Source organism: Salvia splendens, chromosome 14 (genome assembly GCF_004379255.2).
Source record: "Salvia splendens isolate huo1 chromosome 14, SspV2, whole genome shotgun sequence".
Lineage (NCBI taxonomy): Eukaryota > Viridiplantae > Streptophyta > Magnoliopsida > Lamiales > Lamiaceae > Salvia > Salvia splendens.
The window spans coordinates 10,524,037-10,540,029 of NC_056045.1; the positions used below are offsets into that span (position 1 = coordinate 10,524,037).

At 40.6% G+C, this 15,993-nt stretch overlaps 1 protein-coding gene across 1 annotated transcript; it reads left to right on the forward strand.

Moving 5' to 3' along the window:
- Positions 1–12,201: 12,201 nt before the first annotated feature.
- LOC121763357 (chaperone protein dnaJ C76, chloroplastic-like) lies at positions 12,202–14,735 on the forward strand. Its single transcript, XM_042159359.1, has 4 exons — positions 12,202–12,713; positions 13,120–13,376; positions 13,625–13,799; positions 14,046–14,735. The coding sequence occupies exons 1-4, from the start codon at positions 12,324–12,326 to the stop codon at positions 14,619–14,621; spliced, it is 1,398 nt and encodes a 465-aa protein (XP_042015293.1). The 5' UTR covers positions 12,202–12,323; the 3' UTR covers positions 14,622–14,735.
- Positions 14,736–15,993: the final 1,258 nt, after the last annotated feature.

Consider the following 15,993-nt stretch of genomic DNA (forward strand, 5'->3'; position numbering starts at 1 on the left):
GTTCCTTTGTAAGGCTGCTGCTGATGATCACTGGATATGAGTTCTCCTCTCCGAGGAAGGCATACTTCAAATTCGATGGCAATTTCTTCCGCTCAACTTGGGGTGGAAGTGTGTCTTCGGGTAGAGGGTTATTTTCAGCTTCTCCTTCTTTTCCTAATTCTCCCCCTGGGGGTTCCTCTATACTGACTGATAGCTTGGCCCCTGCGGCTCCAATAAATTCCGATTTCTGGCAGAAGTCTTTAATTGCTCCCTCTATCTCTTCATCGGTTACTGATCAGATCACACCATGCAGCGGCTTCTACGTCAGCTTGCTCATACACATCCAAAGCTTGGAGTTTCTCCTGCAATAGTTCGGTCTCAAGAAAATCTTGGACTATGGGGTCAATCATATCAACATAGCACGAGTTTTCAGAATCTATAGGTTTTTTCATGGCCTCATTGATATCAAAAGTAAACTTCTCCCCATGAAAATCAATGCAAATTGTTCCCTCAGCCATGTCTACTATTGTCTTGGCCGTCCTCAAAAATGACCTTCCTAACAATATGCCCCTAGATTCCCTAGCCTCGGACTCACTCATTTTGATCACATAAAAGTCAGCAGGGTAGGTAAAATCATGCACTCTGACCAACACATTTTCTAAAACACCCTCAGAACTTATGCATGACCTATCAGGCAGTTGGATCAACACCCTAGTACTCGACAATCTAACTCCCTTCAATCGGTTATAGATTGACAAAGGCATGACATTAATAGAAGCTCCAAGATCACACATTGCATGCTCGACTTTCACATCTCCTATAGTTATAGGCAAAGTGAACATACCTGGATCGGCCCTCTTGGGCGGTAGCTTCTCCTGCACAATTGCAGACGCGATCCCTTCTACCATAATCTTCCCTTCCTCCTGGACTTTCCCGGCTATGAATTCCTTAATGAATTTCCCAAGTGGGGGTAGCTTCACGGCTTGGAGGAATGGTATGGTGACATCCAATTTCCCAAAAATCGACAAGTAGTCCACCGGGTTCTCCTTCTTTCTTTTTGTAACAAAGCGGAAAGGGAATGGTTTCTTCCCCTTTTCCTCCTCTCCCGGTCCCTCAGCAACCTTCTTGAAATCTTCCTTGGGCAAATTCTGGGTCTGAGCCTCCGTTCTGGATTCTACCTCTTGATGGGGTTCCTTCCTGACCAGTACGTTCTCGGGTTCACCTCCTCCACATGGCGTCTCCCCCAAGAAAAATGGGTCCTGCATCCGAGGCATGGATCTCTTAAGCCCTTCCACTGAGATGGTGTCGCCCCCTATCTTCGTTCCACTCGGCTCTCCACTTGGTTGTTTCGGTCGAGGTCCATCATAAGTAGTTCCTGACCTCAATGTAACCTTACTCACATTCGCCTTTTCGGGTATTTGGACTGTAGACGGGAGTTTCCCTGCATTTCCTCTTATTTCACCCATCGAACTGGTCAGTTGGGCCAACTGCCTATTCATCATATCCATGTTCGCTTTATGTTTCTTCTGGGCATTTTGCATCCCCTGCACTACTTCGTTGTGGGATTGCAACTCGCCCTTGATACCTTGCTGCGACGCGAGCAATTCTCCCATCATGTCCTCCATGGACCTCCTTGACCTGTTAGGGTATTGTGACTGATTTGGGCCTTGGTGCTGGTTATACTGGGAACTTTGGTTGGGCTGGAAATTTTGGAAGTTTTGCTGGTTCTGGTTAGGTGGGTATTGGTTATACTGGCCAGGAGGGTTATACTGGTCTTGGTGATATTGATTCTGATTTTGGTTTTGGAACTGATTTTGGTTCTGATGGTGTTGGGGTGCTTGATTCGGCTGATTTTGGTGATTTTGGAAGTTTCTCTGGTGGGGTGATACATAAACAGGGTTTTGGTTCTGGTTTTGTGGGTGTTGGTTTTGGGATTGGTTGTTCCTTCCTGACCAGTTGAATTAGTGGTCCGGGTTTGCTGGTCCACGGTTGGGGTTTTGGTTCGGGTGGGGGTTATATTGGTTTTGACCTTGACCTTGGTTTTGATTTTGGTTCCCATCTCCCCAACGAAAATTAGGGTGAACTCTCCATGGTGCATCCCGTTGTCTCCCTTGGATCCAGTGCCCACTAGAATTGTAGTACCCGGCAGCATTGACTTGCTCCATACTGACCAAGTCGTTTGGCTGATCATAGCTAGGTCCTTGGTTTCCCTGTTCTGCACCCTTGTAGTTCCCAACTGGGGAAATCGGTGGTGTATTCTTCTCGATTACGCTCAGGAGTGACTTCTTCAGCTCATCCATCTTCAAATCCATCTTCTGTTCAAGCTTCTGCTCCTGGTCAGTAGACGAGGCACTTGCAACCCTTTCTCGGTTGTATCCATCCCTTGAATGGTCATACTCCTTCTTCGCACTCAGTAGCTTCCTTAGGACCCTCTTTGCTTCGCTGACCCGTAGCTGCGTGAAACTTCCTCCCGACGACGAATTGGCCAGGTCCTTGGTTGTTATGTTCATCCCCTCATAGAAAGTATGATGTATCTCAATGTCCGCCATGCGATGATTGGGACATGCATCTAAAAGGCCCATATACCTCGCCCAATAATCGCTCAAGGGTTCATCGTACCATTGCTTCACACTAGTTATTTCCCTCTTCAGTGCGCTTGTCTTGGATGACGGGAAAAACTCGCCTAGGAACACTGACTTGAAATCGGCCCAACTCTCAATGGAGTCGGGGGGCAGGCGCATGAACCAGGTGTTTGCCTCCCCTTTCAAAACGAACGGCAAAGCCTTCAATCTGTAATCATCCTCGGTCGCCCCTGCTGGCCTCCTCTGCGCCCTACAAATCTTACAAAACTCATGAAGGAACTCGTAAAGCCCTTCGTAACTCTTCCCGCAGTATGTAGGCAGAATTGCGATCACATGAGGCTTCACATCACAGGCAGTTTGCCTTGGGGTCACAACTATGGCTTGAGGTGGTTCTCCCTCGGTATGTGCGTTCATCGTCCCGATCTCAGGATCTTCTTCTCCTTGAGCGGCCATCCTTCTCGGGTTTCCCTCTATCCTCGGTACCTCTTCCGGTATTGGTCTTTCTATGGTGTATTGCTCCTCGTCACTACTCGAACCTAAGTCAGACAAAGCCGTCGACAAGCCGGATCGAGTGGTTACGAGTATAGATCCTCGCTGAAGTATCTTCGGCCTCCACTGGTCAGGAGCCGAGCTGCTTCTCATAAACTGAAATGAAAAGAAAGAGAAAAAGTTATCCACAATATATACGCCAAAGTATCACGCACAATAGCTACTAATAACGTCATCCATCCCCGGCAACGGCGCCATTTGAAAGAGCAGGTTTGTACAGGTGTCGTTAAAGCAAGGATGTATCCTACTGATCAGGATGAAACAATCCCCTGCTAAGCCTAAAACCTGGTATCAATAATTCCTCAACCCTCTTCTACTTGGTAGTATAGTGAAGGTAGGGGTCGAATCCCACAGAGATGGTGACGGTTGGAGTGATTACGGTGATATTCTGGAAAGGTTTGGTTAGCTACCACGCTTGGGGTTGAGACTTATCTAGACTGGAATTTAAGGTGGTACTCTACTGACTAGGAGGTGGGAAAGGTGTGGACAGGCGGCTGTGTACGTGGAAAGTGGGGAACATGGTTTTCAGGAAGTATATGGAAAGTAATAGTTTACTATAAAAGGTTAAACAAAATATCAGAGAAAAAAGAGGTAGTTATGTGAGTAGGCCTACAGGTCTGAAAAGTAACATCTGAAAAGTAAGGAAAAGTAAAGGACAAAAGCAAAAAGTAACTAAAAAGTAAATGTGGTCCCAAATTTGGATGTGGACATTGTCTTCTCCAGCAAGTCTGAACACAAATCAAACAACTCAGGATTCATCACCATAAAAACACAGATTAACAACTTCAGGAACGCAGATCTACAATTAAAAATTTGAATCAAAAGATCGAACACTGAAACTGCAATTATGCTTACTGGTCAACATGCAGGGTGGCAGAATAACGTAAACTCGAATTTCACACTAAGACACTTCTGGAAAATAAATCTAAACAGTCACTGAACTAACAAATCACAGATCGAACAACTCCAAATGAAATCATGCTTCCAACACTTAGAAATTACTGAAACAACTAGATCTAAGCTACCTAGGCAGAATGGAGCAGAATTGAACAGAAAGAGATGCATAAAAACAACTTCATTGCATAAAACGTTTGGATCTCAACAAAACACTTCAAAGGATGATAAGTACTGAAAATGCAGCAGATCCAACGATAGAAAACAAGTAAAGGTTAACTAAGAAAGCGAATAAAGATTGTTTTGCCACTCCGGGCGATGGAACTACTACGACTACGGAATAAACTGGCTGGAACGAGAGAATGGAACTCCAGCGAACTAATGATTTTCAAGTGACCATGGCTGTGGCGAGGAATGAGGCTCTGGACTGGGCTGAAGGACTGAACTGCCGAGAAAATTCTACCTAAGAGTGATGATGATGAAAATTATCCCTTCATCTCTCTCCAAGTGGCTCCCTTTTATAGGGAGGCTTACCCTTGATTTTAGGGTAAAACCTCGTGGCGAGATGACTTCTTTGCCCTTAATTGTGGTTGATCAGTCCCAGCTGTCCTTCTTCTCCATCTCGAGCCATTTTTGCATGTATACTGGTCAGTACGTAATCGTTCTGACGCCCTTTTCACCTGAAGTATCTGAAGCTTTGCCTACTGGCTAGAACACTCAACCCGCACACTTTGAGCAACTGTTTTGCAGATATAATCAATTATGCACATCATAATGACCAAGGCCTAGAATACGACTTATCACATACTTTAACCTTCTTACTAAGAAGCCTTAGAATTGTTTATTTATATTTCAATAAACAAACCATTATATTATATTATTTATTCTTATAATTAGGTAAACAAGTGGACGTGGTGTTTCTCGTATGCATGCACAAGCTGACTGTACTAAGGCATGTACGATCGAAGCATCTTTTAGTATACAAACTCCAACACTTAGTAGTGTTAGAACAAAACTAAATCCTTTTCGATGGTCTAGATAGTAGTCAACATTTGTTCGTGGTACTTAAGTTGATATAATTTTATCTCTGTGAAATACGATACTCTTGCTTACTAATTGCTACACTAGCCTCGTACGCTTGCGGGTATTATTTGTGTTAAAATAAGTTGAGTCAAGTTTTTTACGCCGTTGACGGGGACAATTTTGTGTCAAAATAACTTATTATCGTGATAATATTTGATATTACTAGTCTAGATTTTATTTGCTTTATTTTAATTTTTATTTTTATCATTATTTTTTAGTTCTCCAATCTTTTTGTTTGCTTACACAGATTGTATGCACACGTTCTAAAGGTCCACCTTTAAAATCCATCGATCCCGAGATCGAAGCATCCAACAGAAAGAAGAACGCTTACAGAAGGTTAATCCAAACGATCTGCCTCACCGGTCCAAAGGCGTCCACCTTCTCCCATCCAGAGAACTCCATCACCTACACCATCACCATTACCTATTCAATTTCCATCTCCACCGCCATCACCCATACAGTACAACGCTCAGTCTCTGATACTAATGGAGGACGAAATGGAGAACAACCATGAGGAGAATATTGAGAACAATAATGAGGGACATCCAAATCATGTTGTCCTTCAACTCCTAAAGTAGATGGCAGCGATGCAGAGGCGGTTGGATCAGCAGAACAATGAGAGGCTAGTTGCGGTGCCTGTGCATAATTTATTTGCATACAAACGGGTTGCTAACCCACCAGTTGGGAATAATGGGATCGCCGCCAACAACTTTGAACTTAAGCCGGGATTGATAAACATGGCAGAGGCCAATGCATTTGGTGGCAAGACTACAGAAGATGCCAACCACATGACTAAATTCATACAAATCAACAACACACTGAAAGCTAATGGGGTACCAGGTGATCAAGTCCGCCTCAGATTCTTCTCATTCTCCTTGAAAGATGATGTCAAAGATTGTTATGACAGCATGGGGCCCAATTCAGTCCCATCTTGGTCATTTTAAAACCAATGAAACGACTCTCCATAGGAGAGTTCAAGTCCCCGCTTGAAATTTTTGTAAATCCTTGACAACGAGGCAAATATCGTATTACTTGAACTCGGGATTAATATTATTTCTAGAGTACGTCACAATATCCTTGTCGTAGATGTCTTCCAAACTAACGTTGCCTTATATCCTTTGGGTCTTGTGGTAGAGGGAGAAAATTTTGGCAATATCCGCTTTGACCTAGTCTCAGTGCTTGCGGAGGCGGTGTGCAGTGTGCTCCTTTGCCAACCCCGGCTACAAAGCTTGTTACCTCTCCGCGATCTTTGACCAGAATTTATTTACCCTCTAGTTATTCGTGAAGATCAGGTCCTCAGAGATGTCACCCCAGCACCTAGCAAGAAGCATCGACTTCTCAAGGGTGTAGTTCTTGCCAGTGGAGAGTTGAGACGTCACTGACGCTTTGCCCTTCGTCTTCCCATTTGTGCGCACATGGGGAGCCTGTTCCGGAGGGGAGTTTGGCCTCGTACACTTGCGGGTATTATTTGTGTTAAAATAAGTTGAGTCAAATTTTTTGCGCCGTTGACGGGGACAATTTTGTGTCAAAATAACTTAATATCGTGATAATATTTGATATTACTAGTCTAGATTTTATTTGCTTTATTTTAATTTTTATTTTTATCATTACTTTTTAGTTCTCCAATCTTTTTGTTTGCTTACACAGATTGTATGCACACGTTCTAAAGGTCCACCTTTAAAATCCATCGATCCCGAGATCGAAGCATCCAACAGAAAGAAGAACGCTTAAAGAAGGTTAATCCAAACAATCTGCCTCACCGGTCCAAAGGCGTCCACCTTCTCCCATCCAGAGAACTCCATCACCTACACCATCACCATCACCTATTCCATTTCCATCTCCACCGCCATCACCCATACAGTACAACGCTCAGTCTCTTATACTAATGGAGGACGAAATGGAGAACAACCATGAGGAGAATATTGAGAACAATAATGAGGGACATCCCAATCATGTTGTCCTTCAACTCCTAAAGTAGATGGCAGCGATGCAGAGGCGATTGGATCAGCAGAACAATGAGAGGCTAGTTGTGGTGCCCGTGCAGAATTTATTTGCATACAAACGGGTTGCTAACCCACCAGTTGGGAATAATGGGATCGCCGCCAACAACTTTGAACTTAAGCCGGGATTGATAAACATGGCAGAGGCCAATGCATTTGATGGCAGGACTACAGAAGATGCCAAGCACATGACTAAATTCACACAAATCAACAACACACTGAAAGCTAATGGGATACCAGGTGATCAAGTCCGCCTCAGATTCTTCTCATTCTCCTTGAAGGATGATGTCAAAGATTGTTATGACAGCATGGGGCCCAATTCAGTCCCATCTTGGTCATTTTAAAGCCAATGAAACGACTCTTCATAGGAGAGTTCAAGTCCCTGCTTGAAATTTTTGTAAATCTTTGACAACGAGGCAAATATCGTATTACTTGAACTCGGGACTAATATTATTTCTAGAGTACGTCACAATATCCTTGTCGTAGATGTCTTCCAAACAAACGTTGCCTTATATCCTTTGGGTCTTGTGGTAGAGGGAGATAATTTTGGCAATATCCGCTTTGACCTAGTCTCAGTGCTTGTGGAGGCGGTGTGCAGTGTTCTCCTTTGCCAACCCCGGCTACAAAGCTTGTTACCTCTCCGCTATCTCTGACCAGAATTTATTTACCCTCTGGTTATTCGTGAAGATCAGGTCCTCAGAGATGTCACCTCAGCACCTAGCAAGAAGCATCGACTTCTCAAGGGTGTAGTTCTTGCCAGTGGAGAGTTGAGACGTCACTGACGCTTTGCCCTTCGTCTTCCCATTTGTGCGCGCATGGGGAGCCTGTTCCGGAGGGGAGTTTGGCCGTGACAGCTCTATGTCTGAGAGCTCGTAATCGTCAGTGTTGAAGTTCGAGTCAATGGTGGAGTCGTGCATTCTTGTGATACCCATACTCTGGCTGATACACTTCGTCGCTATAATTGGGGTCAATACCTTGCCTTTGACAAAATTTGTAGAAGGCGGCTTGGAGAGCCGAAGTCATGGGTCTGCTACCGGGGAACAGTGGGAGACCAACAGAGTACGGCCCACTACGCTCTAGGGGCGGAACCGCCGGGGAACATCGGAGTTCGTCGAGAATTATTGCAGTTGGAAAATGGTCGGGATTGTTTTTTGGTTTCTAGAAAAAAGATAAATGGGACGAGCGGAGATTAGAGAGAAGAGTGGTGAAATGGGGTGAAAAAGATGATACTTATAGAGTAAAAATAGTGGGAAAAAAATAAAATAAAATAAAATATTCTAGCAGCGAATTTATCGCCATAACGTCCTGTAGTAGCGTCGATCGACACGCCCTAGCCGATCGGCGCGCTCTATCCCACGGACGGGCGGCACGGCGGTTTTATCGTCCAAGTCGGTGCAATAGCGCCAATAAACTCATCGATCGTGTAGGGCGGGTAGATCGACACTATTGCGAGTTCCCTTAATTCCTTAGACTTATTTCCTCGGTAACATTGGAAGTAAAGTCACACATAAAAAGACAAAATAGCAAAAATAAAAATAATTCTAAAATCAATTACTTCAATCCCCCCTCATATTTTGGTATTACCCTGTCGACCCATAGAAAAAGTGGGGGTCAAGTCCATATGTCTTCCTTTTATTGGTTGAACATTAAAATGTTTTATTAATTTTATTTATTCAATGATTATTATTCTTTCAAAAAATCATGTGAATTACTCTTCAAAAAAAATCATGTGAACTCTTCCAAAAAATGACGTGAACTACTACATTTTTTATTTATGTTTAATTTATTTGCTATTATATTGTGCTTCATTCTTCTATATATATCCCATTTAACATGTAGAACTCTTCTCAAGCAAACCAAATTTATCAAACAAAATTTCCTTTCATTATTGTTTTGATAAATTTGGTTTTATGGATCCAAATTATCGATCTTGTTTTCCAGCCTATCAAAATTCCCAAAATTATCAACAATCATCAGAATATCCAAGTTCACAAAATTTTCTAAATTTTGCACCACCTTATCAGAATCTCCAATTTTTTTCAAATCAAGAGTATTCGCAGAACCTTGAATTATCTCCAAATCTAAACCAAATTCCTACATCTACTGAAATTCCCACATCAGAAAATACCATCCGCAACTTGTTCGGAGATGCCCAACAACCGAACAAAAAGAAGAGGAGCTCAAAAAATGTAAGTTGGGTTGTGAAAGAAGATTTAACACTTATGTCTTCTTGGGTCTATGCAAGTGCAGATAGTGTGCGTGGTAAAAATCAGAAGGGAGAAGCACTATGGTTACGTGTGCAAAATTTGTATCACGTAAGTCAAGCAGAAAATTCAGATGAAATTAACAAAAGAAACGTGGAGTCTATGAATTGTCGATGGAAACGACTTAACGAAAATGCAAACAAATGGGTGGCTGCTTGCAGAGAAGCAAACGCGTGAGGAAGAGTGGAATGAGCGACCAAGATGTTTGGAAAATGAATGACAATAAGTTATGTAATACTCCCTTCATCCCCAAAGAATATGCACTTTGGGTTCGGCACGGGTTTTAATGCAAAATGAGTAAACTAAGAGAGAGGTAGAGAGAAAAAGTAATAAAAGTATTTTAATGGAGAATGGGTCACACCTCATTAGAGAGAAAAATGTTTTCAAAATTAGAAAGCGCAAATTCTTGTGGGATGGATTAAAAAGGAAAGAGTCCATATTCTTCTGGGACGGGGGGAATATTAGTTTGGTGTGACATTAGTTTAAGTAATATTAGTTTGGTGTGCTTTTAATTATGTAATGTTAGTTTTTGTGTGATCTTAATTTGCTTATGTAGGTGTGATCTTTATTTGTACTTTATGTAATACTCCCTCCGTCCCCAAAGAATATGCACTTTGGGGACGGCATGAGTTTTAATGTAAAATTGGTAAAGTAAGAGAGATGTAGAGAGAAAAAGTAATTTAAGTATTGTTAGTGGAGAATGGGTCCCACCTTATTATATTGGAGAGAAAGGACTTTCCAAAATTAGAAAGTGCATATTCTTGTGGGACGGGCTAAAAAGGAAAGAGTGCATTTCTTGTGGGATGGAAGGAGTATAAATTTTGTGTAATATTAAGCTTGTGTGATATAAATTGGTGTCACATGCATTTTTCTGCAAAAGCAATTGAGATGTCACAAGCATCGTTTCCTTATCACATGCATTTGCAGATATGAGTTTTGGTGTCACATGCATTTTCCTGCAAAAGTAATTGAGATGTCACAAGCATCAGTTTATTACATGTATTTGCATATATAAATTTAGTCACATGCATTTTTCTGCAAAAGCAATTGAGATGTCACAAACATTATTTCTTTATCACATGCATTTGTAGATATGATTTTCGTGATACATGCATTTTCCTGCAAAAGTAGTTGGGATGTCACAAACATCATTTCTTTATCACATGCAATTGCAGATATGAGTTTTGGTATCACATGCATTTTCCTGCAAAAGTAATTGAGATGTCACAAGCATCAGTTCTTTATCACATGTATTTGCATATATAAATTTGATCGTATGCATTTTCCTGCAAAAGTAATTGATATGTCACAAGCATCAGTTCTTTATTGCATGCATTTGCATATATGAGTTTGGAACTACATGCATTATCTTACAAAAGTTTTTGAAATGTCACATAGATCACTGTAAGTGTCTATCACATGTTTTGGTGAAAATATGATTTCCATATCACATGCATGGTCTTGCAAAAATTATTAATATATCACATGTTTTACTGTAAGTGTATCTCACATGTCTTGGTTTAGTGTCACATATAAATATATTTAGTTTATCCGGAAATTTTTGAAGATAGTCTTATGAGGATAGTCTTATGTACCAAGATTTTTATTTTTTAGCAATACTCTAAAAGCGTCAACATTGAGCTCATTAATTTGAACTCGGATACGTAAGTAGTGTACTTGGCTACTCCACGTGGTAAAAATCCCACCCAACAATATCTTTCAATAACTAGATGATCTTTCTTACTAATTAATTATACATTTTGTTATTAAATTTGTTCTTATTTGGGCTGCCTGAAATATCTTACGGGTGAAAGTTATGCACGTTACTTGGCAACGTGTTTGACTTTATTTTAAATAGCTTATAAGTTTTAATAATTTATAAAAATGAAAAAATCAATCTTTTATATTAGAATATTTAAAAAAGAACTATTAATAACTTATAATGAAATGGAGGGAGTACTATCTAGTGATTTAAAAAAGCAATATTAATTACTTATGATGAAATGGGGGAGTATTATAATTAGTGGTTTTTTATGATGAAATAAAGGGAGTACTATAGTTAGTGATTTTTTTAAAAAAAATATTAATTATTTATGATGAAATGGGAGGAGTACTATAATTAGTGATTTTTCACACAACACATTGGTGGTCTTAGTGGTAACACACCAACTATTTCAAACTGATGTGTCGTGTTCTATTCTCAATTAGGGAAAATTAATCAATTTATTTATTGTCAATGTTTTTTATATCATTCGTCCATAAAAATTATTTTTTCTAGCTATTTTGAGATGCCCACAATTTAAAGGTACATTGTAGCATTTTTCATTTTAGATGAATGAGGCATATTATTCAATTAATTCATTAAACTCACGTTATATTATAAAATTAATATATAAAAATAGGATTTATATTTTACTAACTCAATCTTTTATATTTCTTCACACCGCCTATAAATGGTCGACGAAAGAAGTAGTTAGCTATGTTTAGACTTCTAGTTGCGCTCACTTTTTTTTTAGTTTATGTAATTATTTGGACTCGTATTTCCTTTTCTAGATATTAGGTTGTTTTAATTATTTTAATTTTTCACATTATGCTCTATTATTTACTTATTTTTTGATTACTTATATTTTTCATGTATTATTTGTTTTTTTTTTGTTTTTTTAATATTTTATTTATATCGTTTTATACACTTATTTGTTGTACAACTTGTATATTCAAACTAAAAATTCTAGATCTGAGGAAGTATTATCTAATGAAATAATTATATCGACGTGTATATATGCTTTGAGGATGACACATAAACAAAACAAACGTGGTAAAAAAAAATATCTACACATATGCATCATAATATCTCCCAAAGCAAAGAATAAAAGAGAAAAGTGCAAAATATCTCCAGCCGAAGACTCAACTTTCCATTCCATCCTCCTCTTCTTCTTCATTACAATCTTCCAACCAACAAAAAAAATAGAAAGATGCACGCTTCTGCAACTCTTCTTCCTCTTCACATCCTTCCCTCTTCGTTAACCCCGAGCACCGATCCGAAACCGGTTGCGTTAGGCATCACCAAAATCGGAGATTCGTTCATTCGACAGCAGAGGATCGATTCAAAAGGTAACAATAAGGTACTGCCGGCGTGCAGAGCTTCGAGACACGACGAGTTTTCCGCGACGGAATTCAATCTGTACGAGCTCCTCGGCATCGACTCATGTTCCGACACAAGGCAGATAAAGGAGGCTTACAGAGCGCTGCAGAAGCGCTGCCATCCGGACATAGCCGGCCCGCCCGGGCACGACATGGCCATCGTGCTTAATGAGGCCTATGCCCTTCTCTCCGACCCCAACGCCCGCATGGCTTACGACAGGGTCTGCCTCTCAACGTATAATATAATTTCGTCTATTGGTTTACAAATACATTAATATCAGTTCCTCATTCAATTTTAGTATTTTCTGATGTCAACTGATATTAATGTATCAGCGACCCAATAACTGATACTCCTAGGTTCCATAAAAATAGTCACTTTGGAGACTACACATGTTTTAATGTATGATTTGGAAAGTATGGGAGATAAAGAAAGAAAAAATGATAGAATTATTGTTAGTTAAGAATGGGCCAACCTCATTAGAAAAACTTTACACGTAGAGTATTTTTATGGAATAGATGAAAATACATAGGGTCTATTTTGGTAGGCAAATTTCTATGCATTTATTAAACTAATTTAAAGATTAGTGATTTTTATAAATGATCAATTTGATGGAATGAATGAGGTAGGAGCTTGCAAAAGTGGGAGATCTACTAGGATACACAGGGAGGCCTATATATTCGAGATGGTGTGGTTCGGAAAGTGAGGAAAAGGCGATTTTTGTTGATGAAGTGAAGTGCGTTGGGTGCTTGAAATGTGCTTTATTTGCTGGGAAAACATTTGCTGTTGAATCCGTGTACGGAAGAGCTAGAGTGGTGGCTCAATGGGCTGATCCTCAACACAAAATCAACCAGGCTATTGCTGCTTGCCCGGTCGATTGCATCTCGTAAGCATTTAATTCTATAAAAAATTCGGATTTGAAAAATACTTCGGTCATTCTTATATAGTTTTAGGTAATCTCCGTGTCCAAATATGAACCAATAATAATTTAAAAATGACATTTGTGTTTAGTTTTGCAGCTTTACATATATTCAGACTGAATTTTGCATATATCACGACTCTATGCTTTTAACGATAGACACACACGCTTGTTTGTGCAATTATCATCTGTGTTTTTTGGTATTTGAATTGTAGATACGTGGAGAGATCCGAGTTGGCTGCCCTAGAATTCGTAATGTCTAAGCAGCCCCGTGGCAATGTTAGAATTGGCGCAAGCAACACCGGTGGTGTACGGACAGCAGATGTTTTCGACGAGGTTGAGAAATTCCAAGCTAGGTATAAAGCGTCTAAACGCCACTCCAATTCCAAGGTCTACTCTCTGTCTCTCTCGCTCTCTTGTTTCAACTACTGTGCCGTTCGGTTGTCATAATTACTTATGATACAATGACATGACTGATCTTCTGTTGTATATCATGATTAATTATCTCACCTCCATCCTTAAAACTAATTTAATCATGGACAGATCCTATTGCCGCTTATCTGATAGTATTACTTTTCACTATTATCTTGTCTAACCAACCAAATACTACCTAAATTAACACAATTCTCATTGAAGGACACTGAGTCTGAAAGCTCTTCAAGGAGGATCTCAGCCATTCAAATGATATCAAACTGGCTCTACTGGCAACCCCCGACAGCCGATGCGGCCCCACTAGTCGTCATCCAGAACTCGAAACTCGGCTCGTCTCCCACTCTGGAGAAGCTTAAAGCTGCTGCAAGAGTCAGAGCAACAACTAAGAACAAGAAAGAAACAGCATCATCACCCAACAATACCGATGATTACTGGGTGCCCGGGACCCTCGCGCTGCCCACTCCCGGCTCATCCGATCCTGGTCCGACTAGGAAGAAGAAGCGGCCAAGTGATGGTCAACCCTTGAAGAATCCGAAGAAGGATTCGAGCATCCCTTTCGGTTGGGTTTTGCCTGCAGGTGCATCGGCTGCAGCTGCTGCAGTTGTGGCCGACCGGTTGAGACTTGGAGGACCGGAGACCGGTCTGCAAGATCACATTGCCGGTTCGTTGGCGCTGGCCATCGTTAATAGTCCGTGGATGCAAGTTGGCTTAGCGGCTGTTACATGGTACCTTATTGGTGTGTACATTTTAGAAATATTAGTAGCCCTTCGCCCTAAATAAACATTAGTATATCATATTTATCTAAGTATTTTACAACCTTTTCAAAAATACAACTCGAACCATTTCATCATGACATATAAGTCATATACTTGCAAAAGTGTATTTTCTTTCTAACTACTTATATCTCTTTGAAAATCGAATTTGGTATATGTTCACTTGATATTTAAACAAGAATTTTATAAGTCTTGTGCAGTTCGACCCTCTTGATATGACTCTGGAAAGAATTGACAAAAAAAACTGAGCAAATAAAATAATATCAACACTGACTCAAAAGATATACATGATCTTGCAAATAAAGCAAGATCTATGATATGCCCTATAAACTCCTTGGTGTTGCGTTGACTAGGTGGTCTTCGCGGTTGGGCTGATTTATGGCGATGTGTGGGTCTTCAAGGGTTTGGGCTTGACGGCCTAGGTGTTGTTACTTGTTCGGATTAGGTTGCACCGTTTGTGGTGTGGGCATAGTTCATATCAGCTCCTCCGCTCTTCAAAATCGCCTTGTCCTCAAGATGGAGATTTGGGAAATGTTAGAACAATCTCTGTTTTTCTTTTGGCAATTATACTTAGAAAATGTCAGTGGCTCCCTAATCTAGTTGAAAAAGTAACAGTTTTAATGTGATATGAGAGAACTTGGGTACTCTTTTATCCATGTACCAACTTTCTTCATTATTTGTCATTTTTAGGTTCCATTTCAAATTTTCAATACACTAGTCCAATTCATTACGGTTATACAATAGGCCAAACAAGCACCCCTAGACAGAAGCATTGGCTTATGAAAAGCTCGTGTTGTTGAGCGAGAAGGTGAAGGAGGCCGGATACGTGCCTGATACGAGGTTTGTGCTTCATGACCTCGACCATGAAGCGAAAGAGAGAGCTCTCCTTTACCACAGTGAAAGATTAGCTATCACGTACGGGCTTATTAGCACGCCCCCGGGGACTACACTGAGAGTCATTAGGGTGTCCACAATAAGGCGGACACCCCAATAGCCCCGCCCCAGTTTTTGTCCATAGCCCCAGTTTTTTGTCCATAGCCCCAAAATTTTGTTTCCGCCAACTATGGTGGACACTTCCAATAGCCCCCAAATTTTATAATCAATTTTCATTTTAAAATGTTTTTAGTTTTAATCAGGTATAATTAAAATTATCGCAATGTAAATAATTAGAAAACGAGGTAATTGGGGCCGAATATTCGTTGTATTGCAAAAGGGTAAAATTATACAACGAAAATTAAAAAAAAATACAACTAAAAATTCACACGGCGCCGCCACCTCCCCTACGTGCCCACACTTCTTCAATCAAATCGGCCTGGAGTAGTGTATCGCACGAGGGATCGCAGCCTCCGCCTCCTCCGCCAAGCTCGCCGCATCTTCTT